The 13546-nt window shown below is 34.3% G+C and overlaps 1 protein-coding gene across 4 annotated transcripts in view; it reads right to left on the bottom strand.

Annotated features, from left to right (window-relative positions):
* Positions 1 to 13546, bottom strand: part of PTBP2 (polypyrimidine tract binding protein 2) — a 78458-nt gene that overhangs the window by 46185 nt on the left and 18727 nt on the right. For all 4 annotated transcript variants that reach the window (XM_037500515.2, XM_037500516.2, XM_037500517.2 and 1 more), the window contains exon 3: positions 5678 to 5744. In XM_037500515.2, the coding sequence (XP_037356412.1) occupies positions 5678 to 5744 (67 nt within the window). The remainder of the gene's footprint in view (positions 1 to 5677; positions 5745 to 13546) is intronic.

Below are 13546 nucleotides of genomic sequence, written 5' to 3'. Positions count from 1 at the left end.
GCCGGGGATCGAACCAGCGCCGCAAAGGCCGCGGGCAGCTTTGCAACCCAGCGCTCAACTGCTGTGCCACCGAGGAGGACCCCTCGCTATGTTTTTGAAAGATCTAATTGTCCTAACAATTACTATAAGGGATTTTAAAATATCCGACAATTATATTATTTGTCTTTAGTAGTTATTTTTTTATGTACCTGAAGTTATTACTAGCATAAAACTGAAGGAAAGTTACATTTTCTGATATGCTGACCCTTTCACAACTATAAAATAAGCTTTTTTTATCTAGTAATATTCCTTCTCTTGAATTCAACTGACTGATGTTAAGAAAATCACATCAAGTTTCTCATGCCTGTTCACATGGATCATTTTCCATCCTTTTTATTTTCAACCTGTGTCTTATCTGTGGATCAACCTGACTCTAGTAGACACGTAGTTTTAGGTTCTACTTTTTAACCCAGTCTAATCTTCGCCTTTTAATTGAACTGCTTAGAACTACACAAAAGAAATGTATGCAAGTCATGTAATTTTAAATATTCTAGTAACCATCTCAAAAAGTACAAAGAATTAATTTTACAACTATGTCTTTAAAACACACACATACGAACACACATATCCCGTATACATTTCAATTATGAATAGTTACACTCCAAGTGTTCAATGGTCTCAAACAGCTTGCGGTCACTGGATTTAGTTCAGCCAGTTTACATTTATAGATTTATGATTCTATTTAATACCTAGCTAGTTATTTCTAATTATCAATGTTTTTGTTTTCTTTTTTACTTCTTGCACTGTTAATACTGGATGGTATTACACTGCAATTCCTCTATAAGATTTTCTTTTTCAAAAGACTTCTGAAGCAAAATTCACATGCAACAAACTGCTTAGGTATTAAGCATACAATCTGACATACAATCATATAAATATTTTAGTCAGCAACAAACCATATACAACAGTGGTCCTAACAAATTATACCATATAGTCTACATGTGTAAGCTACAGCATCCAGATTTGTGTAATTACACACTATGACATTTGCACAACACCTAACAATGCATTTCATAGCACAAATCCCCATTAAGCAACACAACTGTATACATGAGTGCAACCTTCACCAAAACACAGTATTCAGTGACTGCTCCCAAATTCTCTTTAGCAGCTTCTCCCCGCTTGTTCTTCCTCACTCCCAAACTCCAAGTAACTACCAAATCAGACATACCTCATTTTATAGTGCTTTCTTTTAACACTTTGCTAATACTACATTTCTTACAAATTGAACTTCGTAGCAATCCATTTTTCTAACAACATATGCTCACTTGAAAGTGTCTTTTGATCACAATTTGGTAATTCTCAAAATTTTTCATATATTTTCATTATTTTTTTAAAAGATTTATTTATGCATACAAGAACTGGGGTATAGGGCAGCTGTGGGGGTGAGAAGATTCACCAGAAACAGAGTGGGAAGTAAAACAGCTAGATCTAGTGAAATATACTCCTGAGGGGAGCAGCGGGTGAGACTCGGAGAGGTCTGCTGACAGAGATCTATTGCACTATGTGGGTCAGCTCCCTGGTCAGGGATCAAACTCATGCTGCAGTAACTGGCAATCACTTGATAGTGCTGTGTCTTTAACCTCTGCGCCACCATTCTATGTATCATGGTGATCTGTTATCAGTGGTCTTTGATATGTCTATATTTATTCTGAAGCACTACTAATAGCACTCACATAAGACAGCCAACTTAATAACTTCACTGTGTGTTCTGATTGCCCCACCAATCAACTGTTCCACATCTCTCTCCTTTCTCCTTCAGGCTTTCCTATTTCCTGAGATACAACATAATCAAAATTAGGCCAGTTAGTAACGCCAAAATGACTTCTAAGTGTTCAAGTGAAAGGAAGAGTCACATGTATCTTACTTTAAATCAAAGTTAAAAATGATTAAACTTAGTAAGACATGAAAGCCAAGAGAGGCCAAAAGCTCCAAAATGTAAACATAAAGGGCAAGTTCTTGAAGAAAATTAAAAGTGCTACTCTAGTGTTTTAGTAGCCTGGACAGAAGATCAAACCAGTCAAAACACATTGCCTAAGCCAAAACCTAATCCAGCACCAAGGCCCTAACTCTCTTCAATCTATAAAGGTTCAGAGAGCCCTTGAAGAAGGTTCAGAAAAAAGTTTAAGGCCAGCAGAGGTTAGTTCACAAGGTTTAAGGAGGGGAAAAAATTCATATTCATAACATAAAAGTACAAAGTGAAAAAGCAAGTGCTAATGTAGAAGAAAAAGCAAGTGCTAATAGTGATCTAGATATCCAGCTGAAGTGGAACCACTAAAAAGATTTTCAATGCAGGTGAAACAACCTTATGGAAAGATGTCTTTAGGATTTTCATTGCTAGAGAAGAGAACGCAACGTCCAACTTCAAAGAACAAACTGACTCTCTTGTGAGGAGCTGATAAAGCTGGTGACTTTTGGTAAAATCCAACTGATTCTTTGCCATTTCAAAAATCCTAGCGCCCTTAGAAATGATGCTAAATCTACTCTGCCTTGCTCTAAATAAACAACAAAGCCTGGATGACAACATAACAGTTTACAATATGGTTTAATGGTTTAGTGTTGTTCAGAGAAAAAAAAAAATTACTTTCAAAATATTACAGCTCATTGACAATGCACGTGGTCATCCAAAAACATGGCTGGAGATGAATGAAGGGATCCATGATGTCTTTATGCTTGCTGACACAACATGCATTCTGAAGCCCAAGGATCAGAGTCATTTCAACTTTCAAGTCTTATTAAAAAACACATTTTACAAGGCTACCGCTACCATATATATGATTCCTCTATTGATCTGGGGAAAATCCACTGAAAACCTTCTATAAAGGATTCACCATTCTAAATGCCATTAAGAACTTTTGTGATTCATGGACCTCCCTGGTGGCGCAGGCAGTTGAGCGCTGCACTGTGAAGCTGTCTGCAGCCTCTGCAGCACAGGTTCAATCCGGGTCGGCCGGCGAGAATCCCACATGGCGAAGCAGGCCTCTCCTGTCTCGCCCGCTGCTCCCCTCAGCAGTGTATTTCATCAGTTTGCCTGATCTGTTACCCTGTCTCTGGTGAACTCACTATCTCTGGTGAATCCTCTCACCCTCCCGCACATCTGGCCTGTACCCTAGTTCTTGTATAAATAAATCTTTAAAAAAAAAAAAAAAAGAACCCTTGTGATTCAGAAGTGGTTAAAATAGTAGAGATTTGGAAAAATGGATTCCAACCCTCATGAATAACTTTGAGGGGTTCAAGATTTCAATGGAAGAAGCAACAATAGATATGTGAAAATAACCAAACTAGTAGAGACGCCTCAATGTGTGAATATATGGCTACAATCTCAGGATAAAACTTCAACAGGATGAGTAGTTGCTTCTATGGATGCCCACAGTATTTTCTTGAGATGGAATTTACTTCTGGTGAAAATGCTATGGACATTGTTGAAGCAACAACAAAGGACCTTAGAATATTACAAAAACTTAGCAGCAGAGTTTCAGAGAACTGACTCCAATTTTGAAATAAATTACACTGTGGGTTAAATGCTAACCAACAGTATTATGTATTATAGAAAATCTATATTCCATTATTACTGCATCAATTACATATTTATTTAAATATGTAATTAAATATTTTGCATGTTCTCTTTATTCCCTCTTTGGAGCCCCAATTCTACATATATGAGATTGTTCTGACTGTATCAAAAAATTTTCTCTGATAAAACTGACAGTTTTTTATTCATCTGTATTCAAATTCACTCACCTTTCTTCTAGTGTTTCCAGTTTGTTGTTAGTCCCAACAACTGAATTTTTCATTTGAAGTATTTTATTTTTTAGATGTCTTATAATTTTTATGACAAGCAGAGTTATTGTGGATAACAGCTCTAAGACTGAACATATTGTCTTCTTTAGGGGGTTTGTTTAGGCAAATAATTACTGATGAATCCTCATCTCTTGGAAGGCTAGTCTACCTCACTATCTTAGTCTTATGAATGGGACATATGATAGTTTGTGAGTCTTTTCTCTTAAGACCTGAATTTCTATAGTCTAAGTTCAATGGTTGGGGTACTGTACAAACTGCCTACATTCAGCCGTTCTAAAACTTCAATACCTCCAAGCACTGCTTTGAAATCACTGTAACAGCTCTGAGCAGTTCACTTCTGATAAACCGTGCAGTCTCAACCTGCACACATGCAACCCACACATTACTCAAAATTCTGAATGAAGTGAATCCTTATAGTGAATTCTGTCCCCAACCCTATGCACAAACCCCTTGGCAATATATTTTGTCAGAATCATTTACCACAAATCCCTAATTCTAAGCAGTTTTAAATTCAAATCTCAGTCTCTTCAGCCTACAAAGACTTTCATTCTGCTTGAGCCTCACTTCCCTATATTATAATAGGATACTCCAAGGCAGAGAACTAAAGTGATCATCAGACTCACTATATGTGTTTCCCTTCCTTCAAGGATCATGATCTTATACTTACACTGCCTGCTCGTCAATTCCAGAGAACAGTTGTCTCACATTTTACTCAGTTTTATAGTTTTTTTGCTTTTGGGAGGAGACGGGAACAGAGGAAAGGCTGCTACCACTTACTCTGTCACAGGCCCACACACTGAGTTTTAAAATATTTTCATTATCAATCATTATATGTATTTTTTTAACTGAAAATAGCAAAGCAGATATACAGACATTCAAGCCCATTTGTTTAATTATTTGGCACATGGTATCTTCACCATCAAAGTAAGAGACTATTGATTTTGCTTTGTGATCATGCTGACAAATTCATCTGTAGATCATTATTATTATATTTGATAAGTACTTCATTATGATTTTTACCTAACTAAACTGCAAGGGATGTGTATGTGTGCACTAAGCTGTACATATACACAATCTCAATGGCTACCTGAAGGAAATAAAAATGCATTTAGTCTTTTACTATGCTTTTATTGACAATATAATTCAATCCTCAGAGAAGCAATTCAGGAAGGAGTTTTTTAAAAAAGAAGTTTGACTTTAGGTAAATAATGTAAAATTTAAGGATATGAAAGTAAGATAATTCAATCATCATCATTATTTCAAGTTTTGGTTCATCAATCACAAAACTAGTATCTAAAATTTAGTCTAAATTTGTTTACAGGCAAACATTTCAAACAATTAACAATATTTACTTAGATATATATAATTTAAGGAAAAAAAACACTATGAATATTAAACCATATTCAATTACCATGCAGATAACATAGAGCAATTTTTAATTCAAAGTATTTAAAATATTGTTACATCAAAAAGGTTGAAAACAAGCACACTGCTGAATTTTTTTTTGGTTCATATTTACTATTTGGCTTCAGTGTAATAAACAAATACTTTAATCTGCTAAACATAAAAACTAAAAACAAAAGTTTTTATAAAAAGGGTAAAAGTGAGGAAACTTAAAACTGAAAGAAAAGGTATTTTTCTAATTTAAAAAACAAACTTAGTTACCTATCTAAGTCACCAATTTCAGGACTTTACTTTGACAAACATACTTTAGCAACATTTTCTCTAAAATGTTTTCAACTTAAAATACCATTCCAGTAAAAGACACTAAATTTTAGTTTTACCATCTTTCCCATAAAATGGTAAATTATGACAGACTATTAAGAGTAATACCTACCTGTAACCACCATGCTGCTCATATTAGAGTTTGGAACACTGCCTGAGAGTAGTTCGTCAGATCCTCTCTATAAAAAACAAAACAAATGAGCATTAAGACATTTTAAAATTTTTAAATATTAACCTGAAAGCATTTCACTTATCTGTAACTTGTCAAATAGTCACTAAAAAGTAAATGTCAAGTGCTACACTATTGGAAATAGTTAAGACTTTTAGTTCCTAAAATAAAAAAATTAACTCCACTCTTAATCTCTTCCCTTTTCCATAGTCAACAGTGTTTCCTTTCTTTCACCAAAATCCAAAAGACAATAGGAAAAATGATTAAGCTTAAGTAATCAAAAGCTTTGAAGAACTCAATATTTTATAAACAAAGTATGCCATGGCAGCTGAACATTTTCCAAAAACATTCTGTGAATTCTCCATCTTCAAAATCCTTTCTAAGTCCAGATAGCTCAGGTCTCTAAAAAACTAGAACTTCATACTGGTGACCTGGACTACTCATTATCATCAATGAATTAAATTAAAGTTCTTATATTTTTGGCTAACAGTCCTTTATCACTATCTTTTGCAAATATTTTCTCCCACTCTATGGCTTGTCTTCTCTTCATATAGTCTTTCACAGCCAGAAGTTTTTAATGAAGTCTGGCTTATCAATTATTTCTGTCAAGGACTGTCTCTCTAGTGTATCTAAAAACATAACATTATGTCCAAAGTCATCTGTTATTTTATAAGAGTTTTAACAGAGTTTTGCATTTTACACTTAGAGCTATGGATTTATTTTGAGTTAAGTTTTTGTGAATGTTGTAATTCATTGATTCATTTTCTGCAGGTGATGGTAAATTATTCCAACAGCATCTAATGAATAGACTATCTTTGCTCCATAGCATTCCCTTGTTCCTTTGTCCAAAAAAAAAAAAAAAAAAAGTGGACTATGGGCCTCTGTTCTGGGATCTTGATTCTATTTGTCTATTCTTTTCACCAATTCAACACTGACTTAATTAGTATACTTCCACAGTCTTTCAGCTGGCCAGCATCAGTTCTCCAACTTCATTTTTCTCCCTCAATATTGTAATGGTTACTCTAGGTCTTTTGTCTCTTGATGAATCATTTTGGTCTTACTAGGATTGTGAAAAGAACTGCACTGAATCTATAGACCCAGTTGGGAAAAACTGACATCTTGATGATATTAAGTTTTTAGTACTGGACTGTACATAGTATGTTTCTTCATTTCATTCAAATCTAATAGTTTGCCTCACACAGATCTTGTACATATTGTTAGATTTACACCTCAAAAATTCATTTTGGGAGGAGAGATGTTAATGTAAATGCTACTGATTTAAATTTCAAATTGTACTTTCTTATCTTTGGTATATAGGAAAGGAACTCATTTTTGTCTATCAATCTTATATCCTCTAACCTTAAAACGATCACCACTTACTAGTACTTCCAGGAGATTTTCTGTTCAATTATATCCAATTTTCTACATGCACTATCATGTCCTTTGTGAACACCAATTTTGTGTCTTACTTATCAATCTGTATATCCTTTTATTCCTTTTCTTGTCCTATTGCATTAGCGAGGTTTTCCACTAGGATGTTGAAAAGAAGTAATGAGAGGGGACATCCTTACCTCACAGCTGATCTTAGTAAGACACTTGAAATTTCTCACAATTAAATGTGATGCTAGCTGTAGTTTTTTGGTAGGTATTCTTTATCAAGTTCCAGAAGTGCCACTCTTTTTCTAGTTTACTGAGCTCTTTTATCATGAATACTTATTGTACTCTGTCAAACGTTTTTTTTTTTTGCTTCTATTGATATGTCATGTGATTTCTCTTTTTTAATGTGTTGCTGTGATGGCAGCAGTTTGTTTTTATGAGAAGTATGTAATACAGGCTCTGCAATTCAGTTTCCATCTACTAGTTATGTAACTTTTTCATTACTTAACTATTCTAAGTCTTAACTTACTCAGTATAAAAAATGGTTAACATCTAAATCACAGTCCTTAGGATTAATCATGGTAACACATGGGCTAGAAAATACCATGAAAGTGCCAGGCCCACATCAGAAGTATTTACTATAATGTTCCCAACTGTGAGCCATGCAGCACAGAGTCTATAGGTAAGTGCTTACTAAATATGTGATTGGTAATTATTAACAACCAAGTTCTCAAACAAACAAAAACACTTTAACTCTTCCAGATTTCAAAAGTATATTAACCTCTTTTCAAATATATATATTTAACAATTCATTCTTTATATGTTTACTTGTGTCTCAAAAGATCCTTCCAGTCTAGTGAATTCACAATTCACAATTCTCTAGGGAACCTTAGGTTTACCTAACTATGAAAAGGAAGACACAATTCAGATGCATGGTATGCAAGGCACTCTCTTCTCTCCTACAATTCATCTTTATGAATGGCAAATGGCAAAGTCTTGTTAATGTTTTAAAACCTTTCCTACTTCTAGTTTTTTTTTTTTTTTGGGGGGTGCTCAAATGACTATACCTGCTAAGAGTAGGTTTAACAGTCTTTATAACTGAGTCAGAAGAATTAATATAAAATTATTTGCAATTTTGAGATTTTTTGAGAAGAATTTCTTTTATCAAAGTAAACTGGTTGATATGAAAAATCTTTATAAAAATAACTGAATGTTTTTATCAGAAATTTACCTTTTTAAAATAAGCAATTATGCCTATCTTTCCACTGAATAAAAAGTTTACCACCATACCCAAAAGAAATGATTCTAATCAATAATGATGTTAACACTGCCATGTTGACTAATGGAACAGCTTAAGTCTCTCAGAATAACTGTTTAAGATATAAAATTGAATTATTTTATTAGTGATTTATGCCTGTTTTTCAGTAATGGTTCTTGAAACAAATTAAACTAGTAGTACTTAAGCTCAGAATAGGAATCTTTAAGAATATTTAATTCATCTGAGAAATGTTAAATGATCTTTGATTCAATTTTAAGAAGTATTAAGATGGGCATTGATAATCCTGTAAGTCTGAACATAGAAGCTTTTCATTCTAATACTAACGTCCACTTCACAAAAAACTAGAATCCCATCCAAAAAAAAGAAAAAAAGGGAAAACACTAATGTAGGAATATGCAATCTATATGTCAAAGAAAGAAAGAAGTGGAAAAATAGAGAACAGAAGGATGAGTACACAAGTAGTGTAAATAACATTTGGCATTCACCCCAGTGATAGAAATTTTTTTTTTACTTCTGTTGGTTACTAAATATTCTACTTAAAAGAATAGTCCAACCCAACTACCTATTATTCTCAAGCAAGAAAAAACTAAAGGATCTGGTTGACAAGAGTTCATGGGCCCTGTCAGGTTTCAGGAATGAGAGGTGGCCAAAATCTTTCTCATCAGGAGAAGAAATAATGAGAAAGACATATGGCAAAGATATGAATAGCAAATTTCCGAGGAAAATTAGAATTCTCAGAGAAGAGAAAGCTTTTATTCATATAGTATTTTTGCTACTCACAAATAATGCTAAGAAGATTAACTGAGGTAGACAAGAGTACTACCTACCTACCAGAGACTGATGAAAGCATCAACTCATTCAACCATTAAAGATGCAGAATACAAAAATAAATAGAATGCAGACTATAGTCACAATGATACAAGAGTTATCAAAAACTGATTGCTTCAGACAATAAACAAATCCCACATGGGAATTACAAAAGGAAAAAAAACCAGTACAATTAAGTATACATTAATAGGCAAGACAGACAAGAACCAAAAAAAAGCTAAGGGACAAACAATAAGCCCATGGGATAAAATAAAACTTGTGCCAGCTAGTAACTTCATAGAGTGGACTAACAGCATTTTCTTAAACCAGCAAGACTTCTGATTATGAGAAAAAACTTATAATATATTTATGCCACCACGTTCTGCATTTTGTTATAGTAGCTTAGTATTAACCCTAAGATATATATGATATATACGTATCAATATTATGAAAGAAATGGCAAATTCTTATTAATTGGGGCAAAAAAAATCCCTAATTATAAAAGACAATCAAAAAAGATTTTCTGATGAAACCAATTTGAAAAGCAGTATTTTAAAAACTTTTAGAATACCTATAGTCTCAGTATTTAAGGAATTTAAAAATTGAAACACAAAAAAACCATAAAAGAAAATACAGATGAATTCTAAAAGTGGTTAGACAACCTCTATAAAAGAAACTGTATCGAGAAAGGGGGTGGGGGGGGAAATTATGAGAAGTTTATTCTCTTAAGAAGTAGTCCTGCCGGTTTAAGAAATGTATCAGTCAGCTTGATGGCACAAAGATTTTCAGTAAAAATAAAAAAGTCCAGAAGAAACAAGGGGAAAAATTGAATGGGTATGACTGGAAACAGAAATAATTTTAAATAAGATGGCAAACCTTTAATCATATTAATAATATCCTAATCATTATTAAATGTAACTTTTACTCATCAAAAGACAGCACAAAGTGGTGACCAGGTAAGTTGCTATCTAGGAGAGGACATTAGCAACACAACAGAGCATCAGCTAACAGTACAAAAGAACTACAAGATCAGTCAAATTCAAAATTTTATTAGGCAAAATACAAATAGCTATCACATGGAATTTCACAAAAGAAGAAACAATGGTCATAAACGTGCTGGGGTGGAAAAATGTAACACCACATTAGTAATTAGGAAAATAGAGAAAAACAGACATTTCACTCCAGACTGACAAAAATTAAATATTTAGTCAAGTGTTGATAATGATCTGAAACAGCAACTACTACAGTATACTACTATTGGTAAGATCAATTACAATGGTATTTTGGAAAATATATTACACCTTGTAAAGTTTAATACACTTTATAAACTGGCAATATATATCCTTACATATGTACTCTCAAAAACCCTTGATATTCATGCACCAATAGGTCAAAAAATCTTCAGAGCAGCAATTTTTTTAAAAGATCTATTTATTTATTTATTTGCTTATTTATTTATTCACCCATTTATTTATATATATATACACACACACATACAAGAACCAGGGTACAGGTCAGAGGCGTGGGAAGGTGAGAGGATTCACCATAGACAGAGCGGGGAGCAGAACTGGCAGACAGACGAAATACACTGCTGAGGAGCACAACAGGAGAGGTCTGCTGAGTCATGTGGGATCCCTGCCGGTCAGCCGGGATCGAACCCAGCGCTGCAGAGGCTGCAGACAGCTTCACAGCGTGGCACTCAACCACCTGTGCCACCAGGGGAGGCCCAGCATCATATTTTAAAATCAGAAACTTTAAATGACCCAAATGACCAACAGGAAATAAACTGGATTATTTTCTCAGAATATCACAGAGCAATATTTTACAACTACATTAAAAAACATGGCAAATTATTAAAAAAAAATTACTGAACTAAGTCACAGAAAACATGGGCATACAATTTTCATAAAACATAAGAAAAATGCAAAACTGTATTTTTGTCATATACACACGAAAGTCATGAGAGAAAAAGACAAAGTTCATGGCATGGTTAGGAGGGAGATATAAAGCACAAAGGCATATCCAACAATAGAGGTTACCATTAAATATTAATTATTAAGCTGTCATGTTAACTTAGAAAATTCCAATCAAAAAAGAGAAATGCAGGGCCTCCCCTGGTGGCACAGCAGTTGAGCGCTGGGTCGTGAAGCTGCCCGCAGCCTCTGCAGCGCCGGTTCAATCCCCGGTTCGATCCCTGGCCACTGGCAAGGGTCCCACATGGCGCAACAGACCTCTCCTGCCACGCCCGCTGCTCCCCTCAGCAGTGTGCTTCATCAGTCTGCCTGTTCTGTTCCCCACTCTGGCTCTGGTGAATTCTCTCACCCTCCCGCGCTTCTGACCGTACCCAGTACTTGTATAAACAAACAAACAAACAAATAAATAAATAAATCTTAAAAAAAAAAGAGAAAATGCAAAGTGAACGTTCTATCCCAGTTCAAAATTTATTATCTTCAAATTGCATATAATTCTCCAAAATTTACATGTTATCTACATATTTTTAACATTCATACAAAACAAGATCACACCATATGTGCTACTTAGCATTATCTTCTTTTCATTCAAAGGCATAGCTCTGAATTTTTTCTTACATCAGTACATACTGAGCTATTTCATCTATAGTCCGCTTTGTAAATGTTCTCATGTTCTGGTTTTTAAATTCCCCTATTGGTGCATATTTGCACAACTTCCTCACTGTATTTAAATGTCCATGAAAAATCACACAAATGAAACACATATGTAATGAATGCCTCACTAAATTTTATGAAGAATAAATCATACATACAATAACATTTTGTAAAACAGTAAGATATTTTAATGAAAAGAACAAAAATAGAACAAAATTCAATTGTTTTAAGTTTGATCAAATGAAACTTTGAAACAGCTCCTAAATAACCTGGACCAAAGAGAATATAAACTTTCAAATACAGACTATTACAAAAACTTAGAAAAACCTGGGGCCTCCCTGGTGGCGCAAGGGGTTAAGACACAACCTATGAAGCTATCCTCAGCCACAGCAGCAGGAGTTCAATCCCCAGCCAGGAAGAAAACCCACAGGGCCCAGCAGACCTATCCTGACCGACCCACTGTTTCCCTCAGCACTGTATTTCAGTCAGTCTGCCTGTTCTGTTCCCCACTCTGTCTCTGGTAAATCCTCTCACCTTCTATACCTCTGGCCTCTAACCCAGGTCTTGTATGCATAAATAAATATTTAAAAAAAAAAGAAAAGAAAAACCCAACTACCCTATTAAAAGAAAAAAAGACACAAGATTAGATCTGAGTACATGAAATCAATTATCCTTAAACTGAAAAATGGTTTAACTTGCTCAATGTATATGTATTTCTTAAAAATTCAAATATGTTTAGTTAGATGCCATCACATCTTTCAGACTGGCAAAATCCCAATTATTTGCCAATACACTCTTCCACAGCAGACCACGGAGAATAGAGGTACAACATCAAAAAATGAGACAACATTTTCCACATATAGCCAAAGAATGAACTTTATAGGACGTATTTATCATTAAGTGAAAAATGTAAGTCATAAAACTCTCTGTATACTGTGGCACCTTTTACCTAAAGTGGTGGAAAAGAGGCTACAGAAAGTAATTCTCATTTTCTTATGTTAAATAAAAGGAAAATTTTTTTAAAATAATGAAAAGATACTTGTAAGGGAAAAATTAAAAAGCAAGCAAAGTAGAGTGGACACGAATGGAAGACTAGACTTCTATTAATGTAGCTTGCTTTGTAGTTGACTTCAGAAAAAAATAATCAAAAATGAAAAAGACAACCTAAAAATCAAAACCAAATAAAACAAATCTATTAGTTTAATAGTAGAACCATGCAAAGAATCCTCTCAAAAAACATTAAAAGTCTGTAACTGTACTTACACACTCTATGGAGTCTAGTTACAAACAAAAAATGATTACAAGCTATATTCAATAATTAAAAATGGGGGCCTCCTTGGTGGCGCAAGGAGTTAAGCACCGCACTATGAAGCAATCTGCAGCCTCTGTAACACACGTTCGATCCCTGGCCAGCCAGGGAGCAACCCACATGGTGCAGAACTCTCCTGACTCGCCCGCTGCTCCCCTCAGCAGTGTACTTCGGTCAATCTGCCTGTTCTGTTCCCCACTGTCTCTGGTGAATCCTCTCACCCCCCGCATCTCTGGCCTGTACCCCAGCTCTTGTATGCATAAATAAATAAATCTTTTAAAAAAAATTGAAAATGTTAGTTCAATACTGATTTTGTTTAAACTGTAAGTATACGTAATAATGTTACTAAGTTTTTCAATGTACAATACAAACATACATCAGAAAAATAAAAATTGTAAAATTAAATATGACTTGGA

The sequence above is a fragment of the Talpa occidentalis genome, unplaced genomic scaffold (assembly GCF_014898055.3).
Source record: "Talpa occidentalis isolate TD23 unplaced genomic scaffold, MPIMG_talOcc4v2.1 talOcc4.9, whole genome shotgun sequence".
Taxonomy (NCBI): domain Eukaryota; kingdom Metazoa; phylum Chordata; class Mammalia; order Eulipotyphla; family Talpidae; genus Talpa; species Talpa occidentalis.
This window is presented reverse-complemented; position numbering and strand designations above follow the sequence as displayed.